General features: G+C 55.3%; 1 protein-coding gene across 1 annotated transcript in view; it reads right to left on the bottom strand.

Annotated features, from left to right (window-relative positions):
* CDH1 (cadherin 1) overlaps window positions 1-14,931 on the bottom strand; it is a 71,089-nt gene that overhangs the window by 18,156 nt on the left and 38,002 nt on the right. The window contains exons 2-4 of the mRNA XM_055145756.1: window positions 5,598-5,860; window positions 542-688; window positions 284-439 (exon numbers count right to left, since the gene is read on the bottom strand). Coding sequence (XP_055001731.1) covers window positions 284-439; window positions 542-688; window positions 5,598-5,813 — 519 coding nt within the window. The 5' untranslated portion in view covers window positions 5,814-5,860. The remainder of the gene's footprint in view (window positions 1-283; window positions 440-541; window positions 689-5,597; window positions 5,861-14,931) is intronic.

Raw genomic sequence — 14,931 nt, forward strand, 5'->3', positions numbered from 1 at the left:
CTCTCTCTCTCTCTCTCTCTCTCTCTCTCTCTCTCTCTCTCTCTCTCTCTCTCTCTCTCTCATACCTTTGTTCCTAACCCAGGGGAAATGAACCTGCACCCGCCCCCAGATTCTCCTGTCACTTCAGCAGAGCAGCGGGTGTCAGATATAAGCTCCTGTGATCTAGGGAGGACGTGGGCTGACTAATCCCAGAGAAGGGTGAGTAACAAGCAAAGAAGGACTCAGCACTGAGCCGGGGGTGCAGAGCATTTGCCCGGCACCGCAGACAGCAACACCCACTCACCGTGTAGTTGGCAATGTTCTCCCGGTCCAGGGGCTGGGTCACCTTCAGCCATCCCGTCTCTCGCTCAATGACAAACACGCCAACAGGGGGCGAGTCTGCTCCCTGCCCGGTGATGCTGTAGTAAACCTCGGTTTCTTTGTCCCTGTTGGATTTGATCTGGAGACCAAACAGGAGGAGAGTGAGTGAGCCGGGCGGGTCCCCTTCTCGCCTCGGTCCTTCCCTCAAGCCAGCTCCTCCCCCGGACAAACCCGTCTCTACCTGCACCAGATTTTTAGGAAATGGGCCTTTTTCGTTTTCCGAGCAGCTGATGGGAGGGATGACCCAGTCTCTCTTCTGCCTGCGGAGACCATGAGAGCGGGAGCTGCGGAACGTGAGCACTTCCGGCTGGGCTCCGGGGACAGACTCCTGCAAGGGAAAGGGAGGAAGAGCAGGACTGAGTGCCGGGAGGGTGGAGCAGCCTGGCTGTGTGTCTGGACTTACTAACAGCTGGAGCAGGGGCCAGAGACACGTACGGGATTAGGGCCCTTACCTTGCAGGTCACCCATCCCAGTCTGAGAAACCTGCACCACCGACAGTCTCCACCAGGGGTCGATCCTGGACACAGCCAGGAAGAACCCCAGAACACCTCCAGGGGTGCCAGGATGCCCCCCACACCCCCCATTAGAACAAAATGAACAGCCCCATCGCGACCCAATGACCCCCTCAGTCATGGACTAAAGATCAGACTCTCCTTTGATCTTCCCTAGTGGCCAGAGACGAACTCATCATTATGTGCGGTGATTATAGGCTTGCTATTATTTTACAAGTTCCTTCAGGCCTACTCATCACACCTGTCATTTTTTAATTGACAATATGCCCTGGTGATTTCACCTCAGAGCTGATTCAGCACCTGGAAGTTCAGGGGTACTTTAATTTTCTAGGGTTACAGGTCCCCCGGAGTGGAGTGATCAGACAAAATGAGTGTGTTCGGGGAACTGATACTGAGAACTCCAGGGTGATCAATACAAATGCCTTCATCTCTCCCAATTGTATCTATTTGGTTCAATCTACTCAAAAGCGCTGGGATGGGAACCAAAACCACCCCCGAGATTTGTATTGAACAGTTTTTATGGGTGATAAAGATAACTTTATGCACACGCAGGGAAATAAGATCATCGCAGATGGAAGAAAAGCATCTTTCAAACTGCTGAAGCGCCTGACAGGCTGTGCGTCCCTCGAGCACCGGAGACCTGGGGTCAGTCACAGCCCCGAGAAACCATCCCCACCGCCGAGAGGCGCTCCCAGCCTCCAGGTCTCCAAAGGCTCTTGAGGACCAAAACTCTTCACTCCCACCTGCTGTGTGATTACAGACTCCTGGTCCCTGAGCACCACTTGCCACATGCAGTTAAACCCCATTTCCTGGCTTTGAAAGTTTGATTCAAAATACACACTGTGGGGCTGGAGCAATAGCACAGCGAGGAGGGCGTTTGCCTTGCACGTGGCCGACCCGGGTTCAATTCCCAGCATCCCATATGGTCCCCTGAGCACCGCCAGGAGTAATTCCTGAGTTCAGAGCCAGGAGGTAACCCCTGTGCATTGCCGGCTGCAACTCAAAAAGAAAACAAAACAAAACAAAAACCCTCAAAATACACACTGTGACCAGATATGATAAAAAACAAAAAAATCCTTCTAACCCTACATTCCTGAGTGCAGGTCACATACATGCCCAAGCCCTCCCCCGCCCGCCCTACCACCACCACCCCCCCCCCCCGCATTCCTGCATTAATCCAGATAAGCAGCCCCCCACCCCAACCCCGAACTGCAGCCAGCCTGCCTGCCTCTGGCTCCTCCTTACGGCATCCCCTCTTCTTTGGAAGACTTATGGAAGAACCCCAAATGGAGACAGAGACGGAGACAGAGGAGGCTGGGGAGACGGCCCAAAGGCCTAAGGGCACATGGCCTGCAGGTGGGAGGCCTGTTTCGATCTCCAGCATCCTGTGGCCCCATTGGTACCATCAGGGCTGACCCCTCCACACAATGCGGGGAGTAGCCCCTGAGCACTTCCAGGCGTGGCCCCAAATTCAAAGCAAGAGCCACGGCATGAGGCTACTGGTGCTGAGTGCCTCACGGAGCTCGGAACGGCTTAGTCACCTGCTGGCACTCCCAGCCGAGCACTTAGTATGGGGCCTGGATCAAGCAGCCACTCGCAGCTGTCAGAAAAATGATGTCATGAAACTTGCCTATAAACGGATGGACCTGGAGAGGACCATGCTGAGAGAAATGAGTCGGAAAGAGAGGGACAGATAGAGAATGACTGCATTCATTTGTGGGATATAAATGAGACTAATTTATAGTATGAGGCTAATAGCCATGGCCAGGGAAAACAGGGGCTAGGAGTTGGAATCTACCACAAGTGTGTTGGGACGGAGGGGAGGTAAGATAGAGAAGGGACCAGTATGACTAATAGCGGGGAATGATCCCGCTGGACAAGAACTGAGTGTTGAGAGCAGGTAAAGGGATATTGATAACCTTCCAGTATCTGTATGGCAAACCTCAATGTCCAAAAGTGTAGGGGTTGGGGGGGAGAAAGAGAAAGAGAAAGGAAAAGCACTGCCATCGAGGCAGGCAGGCTGGGGAGTGTGGGGGGTGATGGGGGAGAAACTGGGGACACAGGTGCTGGGCAATGTACACTGGTAGAGGGACGGGTGTAGGAATATTGCATGACGGAAACCTAAGCACGAACAACTCTGTAATCTCAGTGATTCAATAAGAAAATTAAACAGAAAAAAAGACAATGCTTTTGACAATGAGTTGGTTTGGGATGTTGGGATGAGACCCCATCACAGGAGCAAAACTAACGGTCAGCACAGCCCCCCCAAAGCCTCGGGGCCCTCCATGCCCGCAGAGTGAGTGCATATGAATGAATGCCAACACAGCGCGTGCCACCCTGCAGCTACAAAAAAATGACTTTAAGACTTCTGCAAAGTTGGGGGCTGGAGCAATAATACAGCGGATAGGGCGTTTGCCTTGCATGCGGCCGACCCGGGTTCGATTCCCAGCATCCCATATGGTCCCTCGAGCACCACCAGGAGTGATTCCTGAGTGCATGAGCCAGGAAACACCCCTGTGCATTGCCGGGTGTGACCCAAAAACAAACAAAAAAAAAATCTCTACCCTTTTCACCGAGTATCCCTGGTGACAAGCCACGTGCCAGGGATGCCCAAGCAAAAGGTAGGTGGGACCCAGCTCACCCTGCGGTTTTCTTATACCCAAAGATTCTGCTGTCGGGAGACAAATGGCTGTGATCCTCGAGTGTGACACAGCTGACATGAAGGGGAAGGCTGAGGAAACGCAAACCTCAAATCTGCCTTCCTGTCTGCCAAGGCTTCTGTGCCCCGTTCTCCTGGTTCGCCCAAAGACACCAGGGAGGAAAATGGGATCGACCGGGACTAGGAAGTTCCCAGAAGCCCAAGAGGAAAGCCAGGAGCCGGGTCCAGGGAGCCACTGGGGTGAGAAGCACCATGGGGCCATTTAGAAAGTGACAAAGTGACAAAGGCTTCTGCTTGGGGCAGCGGCCGCCAGCAAGTTCCTGCCAAGAAACATGCTCTCCGTTCCAGCCAAGCCACCTGGTCCCTCACTGAGCTCTGGGCTGTCCCGGCCAAGGGCCGGCTAGGCCGTGGGAACACTACAGAACACTACGGGAACGTGGCGGTGCAAGAACACAGCTCGGGAGCGGGGAAAGGGGTCCAAAGCGCCCCCCAACACCTTCCCCCTCTTCGCTGAGCCTCTTCTGGTGAGAAATACAGCAAAATGGGCAAGAACACCTGCTCGCTCATCCGCCCTCCGAGACGGACCCAGGAAGCACATCTGTGTGCAAATCATGTGCCTGACACAGCACAAACATCTCACATGGACTGAGGTGTGTGGTCACGGGGAGTTCCATCTTACCAAAGGGGATGTTCCACTGTGGGCAATAACGCCCGGGCTACCAGGAGGCACTCCCAGACAAGAACCCGTGATCTTAGAATACCAGCGACAGAAATAAAGGTGATGACTCCGGGCCCTCGCTGCCGCTGATTCCTTCTACACGCAACAGCAAATAATAATAATAAAATCCAGCAGGAGTGAGGGTCAAGGGGCCAGGGATGTTGCTCAGGGACAGAACACAAGCATCGCATACGGGGCCCCTGGCTTTGACTCCCAGCACTGCAAAAATATAAAGTTTAAAAAAAAAAATTGAGGGCCTGGAGCGATAGCACAGCGGGTAGGGCGTTCGCCTTGCACGCGGCCGACCCGGGTTCGATCCCCGGCATCCCATATGGTCCCTCAAGCACTGCCAAGAGTAATTCCTGAGTGCAAAGCCAGGCGTAACCCCTGAGCATCGCTGGGTGTGACCCAAAAAAAAGCAAAAAAAAAAAAAATTGAAGCTAGTGCAATAATATAGTGAGTGGGTAGGGTACTTATATTGCAGACACCCCACTTGGGTTTAATCCTCAGCACCCCATATAGTCCCCCGAGCACTACCAGGAGTAATTCCTGAGCACAGAACCAGGAGGAAGCGTTGAGCACTGCCAAGTATGGCCCCCAAACAAAACACACAAAAGAATTAAGTTAGGGGCTGGAGTGATAGCACAGCGGGTAGGGCGTTTGCCTTGCACGAGGCAGACCCGGGTTCGAATCCCAGCATCCCATATGGTCCCCTGAGCACCGCCAGGGGTGATTCCTGAGTGCATGAGCCAGGAGTGACCCCTGTGCATCGCCGGGTGCAATCCAAAAAGAAAAAAAAAAAAAAAAAGCAAAAATAAAAGAATTAAGTTAGATCAATGGTGTCCCCTGCCTGCTCCTCCCCTGCCCCGGGACACTCGACAGCATCTGGAGCATTTTCAAGTGGGGAAAAGCTACAGCATTGACCCCAGTGGCCCATGGACTGCCGGAGCTGCAGGACCACAGGCTGTCGTAAGGTCGGAACTCCCTAGACCGCCTTGGCTGACAGTGCGGGTTGGGGGGAAGGATGCACGGGTACCGGCCCTCAGAGGCAAGAAGGCTGGAGGCCGTTGACCCCGGGGACTAAGACAGGGGTGCACTGGACATTCAATTAACCACAGGACAATTTGCATGACAACCCTATAGCAAACGTGTGACCAGTGGTGACAGGCGCCTGGGAATAGGCAGAAGACTCGGAGACAGACTGGCCCCTGCCCTGTCCGCAGCATTGCCAGGAGTGATCCCAGAGCACGGGGCCAGTACTAAGCCCTGAACACTTATCAGTGTGGCCCCCAAAAGAAGAAGGTGTGTGGGGGGAGAGGGGGGCCAGGAAGGCAAATGAAAAACTCACCGCCTCCAAACTCCCCAGGGGGCGAGGATAGACACGACGGTTGTAGTGGTGGTGGCGGCGCTGGCGTTCCGAGAGCTTCAGGGTGACCCTGGCAGAGTGCTTCCGGAGGCTGGCGTCCCAGGCTTGCACGAAGAAGCTCAGCTCGGAGTTGTGCAGCTTCACGGGCCGCTTGACAGAGATCACGCCGTTCGTGCCCACCCTGAAGCGGGTGTCCATGGAGTTATAGACCGTCCTCGGCTGACCAGTGCATCCCTCGAAGGCCACTGCGGGGAAGAAATCACAGCCATTGGGAACTATTGGGGCGAGCTGAGTCAGCCCCTGAATGCCTGGCCCGCTCACGACAAGCACCGGCACATCCGGCCCCACGCAGGGGAGAGGCAGCTAAGGTATGTGAGCAGTGAACACCCTCCCCGTGAAAGCAGCCCCCACCCTGGGGCCCCTAAGTCCCTGGCGCCTGTAGTCCTGAGCAACACACACAGACACACAGACACACAGACACACAGACACACAGACACACAGACACACACACACACACACACACACACACACACACACACTGAGTACAGACTCTCAGGGCCCAACTACCAGGGTTCAAACCCCAGTTCTGCTTTTAAGTTCTGTGTCGTCCTCGGGCAGTTATTTGACCTCAGTGCCTCCATGTACTGAACTGGAGCATTAAGGCACTGATTGCAGCATCCTTTAAGATACCTAACCTAGTGGCTGGCACGTAATGTTAAAAAAGGCTTGACAAAAGCCTGAAGAGAGCCAGAGAGATAGGACAGCAAGTCAGGTGCATGCCTGGCATGCGCTGACCCACATCCGATTCCAGGCTCCACACATGGTCCCCCAGGTACCACCAGGAGTGATCCCTGAGCACAGAGCCAGGGGTTAGTCCTGAGCACCACTGGGTGTAGCTCCAAAACAAACAAACAAACAAAAATTAAACAAATAAGTAGGGGGTTGGAGCCATAGCACAGAGGGGAGGGCACTTGCCTTGCACATGGCTGACCCGGGTTCGATCCCCGGCATCCCATATGGTCCCCTAAGCCTGTCAGGAGTCATCCCTGAGTGCAGAGTCAGGAATAAACGCTGAGCGTCACGGAGTGTGAACAATAAGTAAATAAGTAAATGGAGCGAGGGTGTGAGGAGCCGGGGCGGGAGTAACTGAGCATGGTGCTGCGGCTGCCCCCACGCCACGTGGGAGTGCTAACCCTGCAGCGCGGCTGTTGGTGAGCCCGGGTGCCACAACCAAGTGTGTGGCCCCCCTGGCTCCTCCACCACCGACAAAGGGGAGGGAACTGCTTTTTTGTAAATGCCACTTGGGCCTCTTCAGTGAGGATTCCACCAACAGACATGGAGAACGACGAGTTGGGTGCCGGCTCGCAGTCCGGGCGGGAGAAGCTGGCTCTGTCCAGGGCTGACAACGGCCGGAGAGCCTGCGCTGGGCTCCAGGGAAGGGCCCCAAGACAAGGTCAGGAGACAGAGACAGACCATTCGGGCCGGGCACTGCTGACGCAGAGACAAAGCTGCTTTAAGCACGACAGCTCTGAAAGCGTCAAACGAGAGAGGTGAGCTAGGCACAGGGACCCACAGGCCCCCGGCACTCGGGACTCGGACCTTCCCGTGCGGGAGCTGGGCACTGGCTCAGCGGGTGGGGGGCGGCAAGCGGGTGATACAGGAGTGACAGGGCGAGGAGCTTCGGGAAGGTGTGACTCGCCAGAGGGTGCTCTGGGAAGGAGCCACCTGGCAGAAACCTGCCTTCCCAGCAAAGGAAATAGCTCCGGAGTCATTCTCGGCAGCCCTGCAGGACAGTGTCTCTTTTGTCCAGGAGGATCTCCTGTAACAATTCCTGCTCTCCCCTGGCCTTTACAAGGCTGGACACACACAGGGCTGGGTCGAGGAGGCTCAGGTCTCTGCCCTCCCGCCCTCCCGGAATGCAGTTCTCACTTCCCCCACCAGGGGCCACTCTCGCAAACACATCTGATGTCAGGGGCCCCACCCTTGGTCAGAGAAAAGGAGACCAGGCTTGGGGCACTAAGTCATCCCCACTTGGAGAAGAAAGAAAGTTAAGTCTGCATGGTGCGAGCAACCAGTGGACAGTCCAGCCGGGACAGGCCCTTGCCACAGGCTCACTTGCAAGACACAGAAAGTGGGCGCGCGCACAAGAGAGACCACACACGGACAGATAGATGGTGGTGGTGGCGGTGGGGTGACAGTGAGGAGGAGTAAGAGCACCTAGTAGCACTTTGACTAATTGAGGGGAGGGAGCAAGGCCCAGTGGTACTCAGGGGGCTCTGTGCGAGGGGTCACTCCTGGCAGTACTCGGGAGACCGTATATGGTGCTAGGGATCAAAATCAGCACGGGGCCTGCGAGATAGTACACAGGTCGGGCACTTGCCTTGCATACTGCCAACCTGGGTTCAATTCCCTGCACCCTGCATGTTCCCGAGCATCACCAGGAATGATTCCTGAACACAGAGCCAGGAGTAAGCCCCAAACATTGCCAGACGTGACCCAAAACCAAAAATACAAACCGGCATGGGCTACATGTAAGGCGTCAGACACCTGCGGTACGTCCTCTGTCCCCAGCCCTGGACCACTGTGGAAGAGTTTTGCCACGGAGCTAGGATCCCAAAGGACCCCAGGTCACCTCATGCCAGGAGTTTCTCTCAGGCCAATCAACGGATCAGCAACCACAGGAAAAGTGGGTTCCCCGGAAGGAGCCGGGGCTCCCCCACAAGTGATGCCTGGTCAATACCCACCGTGCTATCACTCCAGCCACACCCTCCTTTAAACCTTTCATGGTAGTTCAGGTGTGGTTTGCTACAATCGTGGTCAAAGCTATTATGGTATGACTGCACAAAGTTAAGGCAAAAACAGTTCCTTTTCAAGGAGCAGAACAGGATATTTTAGGAACAGCCCTCCCCGCCCCCTAGGAAATACATGGGGGTGACTGGACTGGGGAGGCGGGTGGGGTAGGTGGGCGCTTGTCACAGACGCTGAGTGTGAGGGCGCAGCACGAGGAATTCCTTGGCCCAGCCAGCGCGAATCTGGGCAGTGAAAGTCGGGAGCATGATGAGACTCGCCATGGGTGTGGGCCCGAGAGGACGGAGATGCTTCTGCAAATAACTTGACGCAAGACGCCGGAGCTCGGGCAGCTTTGGGGCATCTGGGCTCAAGGGTGGGCAGGCCCCACCCACCCAGGGCTTGCGGACGGGCAGCCCCAACCTGAATTTCCAGGTGCTCCTGCAGGCCCATTATCTTCCTGGGCTGCGGGATCGGCTGGGCCGATAAGCTGGAAATTAGGGAAGGCTGAGGGGCTCGCCAGCTGCCGGAAGGCTCTGGAAGCCCACCTGGACCCTGCCAGGCTGCGGCAGTGTCGGCGTGCGCAGAAAGCCAGCACCCCACCCCGGAGCAGACGGGGCCATTTCAGTGGCTGAGGCCATGTGGGAAAAGATTTATTGGAAGAATTTCTGAGTAAAACTTTAAACAAAGATGGAAGTCGGTCCGGACTCGGGATTCAGCTGCCTGGAGCTCTCTAAACTGCCCCTTGGCTTGGCCACTTGGTCCCCAAACCAAAGCCCAGTGACAGAGGTACGAGCGCAGCGACTATCTCTAAATGACAAGAGATTTTTAAACCACCATAATGTCACCTTTATTTTTTTTTTTTTTTTTGCTTTTTGGGTCACACCTGGCGATGCACAGGGGTTACTCCTGGCTCTGCACTCAGGAATCACTCCTGGCGGTGCTCAGGGGACCATATGGGATGCTGGGGATCGAACCCGGGTCGGCCGCGTGCAAGGCAAACGCCCTACCCGCTGTGCTATCACTCCAGCCCCAAATGTCACCTTTAAAAATTACAGTCTTGGGGCTGGAGCAATAGCACAGCGGGTAGGGCGTTTGCCTTGCACGCAGCTGACCCGGATTGGAGGGTTCGATTCCCAGCATCCCATATGGTCCCCAAGCACCGCCAAGAGTAATTCCTGAGTGAAGAGCCAGGAGTAACCCTTGTGCATCGCCGGGTGTGACCCAAAAGGAAAAAAAACAAAACGAAACATTACAGTCTTAGAGATTTCTACCCCCCAAACAAAGACTGGCCATAAGACCCAACAATTCTATTCCTAGCTATCTACCCAAGGAACACAGCAAAATTCACACTTGACAGAATCGTGCAGCTATCTGTGCTCCTTTCAGCGCTGTGTACCACAGCCCAGGCCGGAAACAGATGAGCGTCCATCCACGGGGTAGAGGCAGGCAGACGCGCAATAGAATACAACCCAGCTACTAAAGATGACAGACGGGGCCGGCCAAGAGCACAGAGGGGAGGGTGCTTGCCTTGCACATGGCTGGCCCAGCTTCAATCCCCGGCACCACGTATGGTCGCTGGAGCCCACCAGAAATGATCCCTGAGTGCAGAGCCAGGTGTTCAGCCCTGAGCACCACCAGGTGTGGCCCAAAAAGTTGTGGGGGGTGGGGGAAAAGACAGCTGGCAGGACCAGAGAGATAGCACAGCATGTAGGCAACACACATTCAATTCCCCGCATCCCATATGGTCCACTGAGCACCACAAGATCCCTGGGCAGAGCCAGGAGTGACCCCTGAGCACTGGCAAGTGTAACCCAAAAACAGACAAACGAGGAGAGAAAAAAAAAAAGAGATGACACATTGCCTTTGCTCCACGCTGAAACGAACTGGAGGGCGTCACACTAAATGAGTTAAGTCAGAATGAAAAAGACAAATACGGGATGATGTCACTCATAGGTGGCATATAAAGAACAAAGCAAGGGAAGTGACAGTGCCCAGTGACAACAAGCCCTGACCACAGAGGTTACCAGGGGATGGGGAAGTGGCGGGAAGGGGGGAGGGACCATGGAGGGCAGACTTTGGTGTGGCAACACTGCTCCTCTCAGATACATATAAACATTTACTGTCTTGTAAACCACCGTTACCTCAACTTAAAAGCCAAAGCACTCCAGTCTCAACTAAGCTTTTATTGACTATTTTCATACTGCAGACACGTACAGCACACCAAGAATCGGGCTCTATTCTATTTGCTTCGGGGCCACACCCGGCGGTGCTCAGGACTTACTCCTGGCTCTGCATTCAGGGATCATGCCTGGCAGGTCTTGGGAACCACACGTATGGGGTGCTCGGGATTGAACCCGGGTCAGCTGCGTGCGAGGCACACACCTCATCCCCTGTACTGAACTATCTTCCCAGCTCGGCGGGCAGGTAAAGCCGATTTGCCTGACACATCTTGGTGCTACAATGCCTGTTACCAAGAGTGAGTTACGGATGAAAATGAACAAGCCACTTTTTTTTTTGCTTGAGGGCTACTCCTGGCAGGGTCAGGGGACCAGAGAGGATGCCTGGGACCAAGCCCCGGTCAGCCAGGAGAAAGCAAGCCTGCTGTACTGTCACTCCAGCCAAACAACTCACTTTTTAAAAGTATCTGAACAAGCCCCGAGAGGCTGGAGTGCGCTACTCATCTTCCAGCACCCTGCTTTTTGAGCTTCTTCAGAAGGAGCCACCTTCTGGTACCCAACAAAGGGCGCCGAAGTCCATCTAGTGAATTTCCTGCCACCCAACTTCCTGCCGCCGGTGTGTGGTCTGGGCGGCTGAGAGGCTCAGAACATTTTTTCGCTGGGAATCAGCGCCTTGCGGGTGTCTGTTCGGCCCGTTTGCCTCCTGCCCACCGTGGGCCTGCACCGGGAATGTGGGTGCGGAAGAAGGCGCCTCGCAAAGACTCAGACTCTGTGAGAAGTGGGGTCCCAGGACAGGGCCTCGTGTTCTGAGCCGGCTTTACCAGGTCTGAGCTCGCCGTAACGGGCGTCAGCGCAAAGGGAAGACTCTCCTCACAAAGGCCCCATTATGGATTGTTCCCTGTCATCAGTCTCTTCCCACCCCCCCAGACACAGAGCCGGATTCCAGGGGCCATTTGAACTTGAGCGCTCAGCCTCAAAACGGAAAATCAGACCCATGACCTCAAGACAAGATCACAGAGTTGGGGGGGAGGGGTGCTACCATTGTGTGCCCCCCAAAACCAAGGGCTTTGGTTTCTAACTTCAATGTTGAAGATCAAAGAGGAGAGAAAAGAATCCTGGGGAGAGTGGCAATTATCCTCAGCCAGCGAGCAAGGCAGAAACTCCTTCTGGCTGTTTCTAAGTCACCCTCCTCCTCCACCTCCCACCCTCAGCCCTGTCTTGGCTTTTCCTGTTTCCTGGGTGGCACTGCGTAGTTCTAGTATCTTCCTGTGACTGGTGTCTGGAAACCCTGCAGGTCAATCAGGCAGCCATGCTCAGCAGAACATGTGATTTTATCTTTTCAACAAGAGAGGCAGGCCCAGAAGAGAGACAGCCGGGAGGGTGTTTGCCTTGTATGCGACTGCTCTGGGTCTAATCCCTGGCACCCTGTACGGACTCCCGAGCCCGCCAGGAGTGGTCCAGAAACAAATAGCAACAACAAAGTAAGAAGCAGAGGCTGAAGCAATAATACAGCCGGTGGGGTGCTTGCCTTGCACAGAGCTGATCCTCCAAGCCCGGCCAGAAGTAACTTTTGACCATTGCTGGGTCTGGCCCTCAAACAAATAAAAACTACATTAAAAAGTGAGAGGTCAGATCCGGCCAGATGGAACTCAATGGGCTGAAGCTGGTGCTTTCATACAGGAGACCCACGCTCACTCCTGAACACTGCATGATCCTCTGAGCACTAAGCCAGGAGCAAACAAACGAACAAAAACCCAAAGGGAGGCCAAGAGCCATCAGACCTCAGGCTCAGGCTGCCCTAGGAAGAGAACAGCCCTTCTCTATTTATTTATCTATTTTGGGGCGAGGCAGGGGCTGGGTCACTCCCAGCTGTGCTCAGGGCTTACTTCTGGCTCTGTGCTCAGGGATCAGGGAACCATCCATCGTGCCAAGGATGGAGCAGGGGTCGGCAGCATGCAAGGCAAACGCCCGGCCTGCGGCACCATCTGTGGGTCCCGCCGGCTGCCTTTCCACCCTGCAGAGACTCACTGGACATGTCCACTTGACACTGACAAAGCACGGAGAGGACAGCTCTGTGCAGCCGGCACTGGGAGGCCTGGGAGACCTGGACAAGCCACAAGCCACTGTGGCAGGGACAACATTGTGGTCTGGGCTTACTGGGGGTGGTGGGTGGGGGTGTTGCCGGGCAGTGAGCCCAGGGCAATGCAGGTCCCACGGTGGCGGGCCAGTGGGGTAACTAGCAGAGTCACAGGTGGCCCCTCTTCCTTCCCACACACATGTGCCTCCTCTCTGGCTTCCTGAATCAACACGGAACCTCACAGACAGACCCAGGCATCGGAGAAGCAGATGGCCAGGTCGAGGAGGAAGTTTTAAGTTCGGATTCGAGAATGTTCCGCCTGAGGCCACTGGAAGTGAGCTGACACCGCAGTTTCTCTAAGCAGCCAACGTCCACCCCCTCTCCCCCCCTCCCCCAACCCAGGTTCTGGAGAAAACCGGCAGCTTGGAATCCTTCGCACGCACCCATCAGCAGAAGTCGGAGACCATGGGAGCAGCGCAGGGGGCGCCCAACCCGTCAGGGTCCCCCCGTGCTATCTCGAGGCTCCCCGGTCCCCAGGAGCGGGAGTGAAGTCCAGCCCTCGGACACAGGCTGGCCCAGAGCAAAGGATGAACAGTGTCTGTTTCCATGGACTTCAGCCTGCACGCCCCGGGGGGGAAGGAAAGGCTCCTCACTTCCGTTCCCATCAACGCCGTGGACAGCGCAGAGAGCACACTGCCAGGGAGCGAGGGGGGAAGGTGCCCAGTGAGGTGGCAAGGAAAGTCACCCTCCGTTTCCTCTTTTTCATTTTTTTTTCTTGCAGGGAGGCACACACTGGTGTGCTCAGGGCCTACTCCCAGCTCTGTGCTCAGAAATCAAGGTGCTGGGAACCACACTCAGTTTGCCAGGATGCAAGGCAGGCACCTGGCCGGCTGCACTATCTCTCCAGGGCCCCCTCTTGATTTTAAGCTTCCTTGTGCCCTCAAGGTCGTTCGTGCTTTGCCTCTCAATTCTTATTTTGGTTGGGTTAAGGTTGGAGCGATAGCACAGCGGGTAGGGCATTTGCCTTGCACTGCCAACCCGGGTTCAATTCCTCCGTCCCTCTCAGCCCGGCAAGCTACCAAGAGTATCTCGTCCTCATGGCAGAGCCTGGCAAGCTACCCACGGCGTATTTGATATGCCAAAAACAGTAACAAGAAGTCTCACAATGGAGATGTTACTGGTGCCCGCCAGAGCAAATCGAAGAGCAATGAGATGACAGTGATACAGTGATACAGTGAAAGTTGGTCCAACAGGAAACACAGCAGGTTCCCATCTGCCCAGGGAGAGAGGGCATCAATGGGAATAGAGAGATTTGCCCAGCGGGCAAGGCTGCATGCTTCTGACACGGGTTCAAGCCCCAGCACCCTCTCGGGTCCTCAAGTTCCGCCTGGAGTGATCCCTGGGCAGAGTCAGAAGTAAGTTCTGAGCAGTGCAGTGCGGCCAAAAGCCAAAAAAAGGTGGGTGTGGGGTGGGGGGGGGGGTGGTAGTGACAGGTCGCAGTGTGCGGGGCTGGCAGACTCTCTCCAGGAGGGGAATTTGGTTTCAAAGCTAAAGGAAGGGCCGGAGCAATAATACAGTGGAGAGAGCATTTTCCTTGCATGCGGGCACCCGGGTTCAATCCCTGGCATCCCGTAGGGCCCCCTGAGCACTGCCAGGAGTAATTCCTAAGTGCAGAACCAGGAATAACCCCTGGGCAATGCTGGGTGTGACTCAAAAAGCCCCTCCCCAAAAAAGGAAAGGAAGAAGAAGAGAGGCGCTTCATCACTGCCCACCCCCACCCCCTTTCGGGCTGCAGGTTAAATACTGAACACCCAGTCCGCGCCAGACCGGGCCAGGTGGATTCTTCCTGGAAACATTCCTGTGGCCAGGCTGGGCAAAACTCTGGCACTGTTTGCCTCCTGCTTGCCTACCAATGGTCTCCTGAGCACCACCATAAGTAATTCCTGAGTGCAGAGCCAGGAGTGACCCCTGAGCATTGCTGGGTGTGACCCAAAAAGCAAAAAAAAAAAAAACAAGAGTGTGGAAAACGGTTCTCCTGAGGCGGGAGAGGCTAGAGGAATACGGAGCATGCTTTAGCTCTCGCAGATATCTAAAGAGGGAGCCATCAACACCCAGGTTTGACCAGTAAAGGCTTAGAGATATTGAGTGACTGTCCCCAAGGCCACACAGCAAGGAATGGAGGGCTGGGATCCAACTTGGGTCTGACTGACCCAAGCCCCGCAGTGTTGACAGGGGCAGAGCCCGACACCCTCACCGAGATCGTGTGGCTCTC

Source organism: Sorex araneus, chromosome 8 (genome assembly GCF_027595985.1).
Source record: "Sorex araneus isolate mSorAra2 chromosome 8, mSorAra2.pri, whole genome shotgun sequence".
Lineage (NCBI taxonomy): Eukaryota > Metazoa > Chordata > Mammalia > Eulipotyphla > Soricidae > Sorex > Sorex araneus.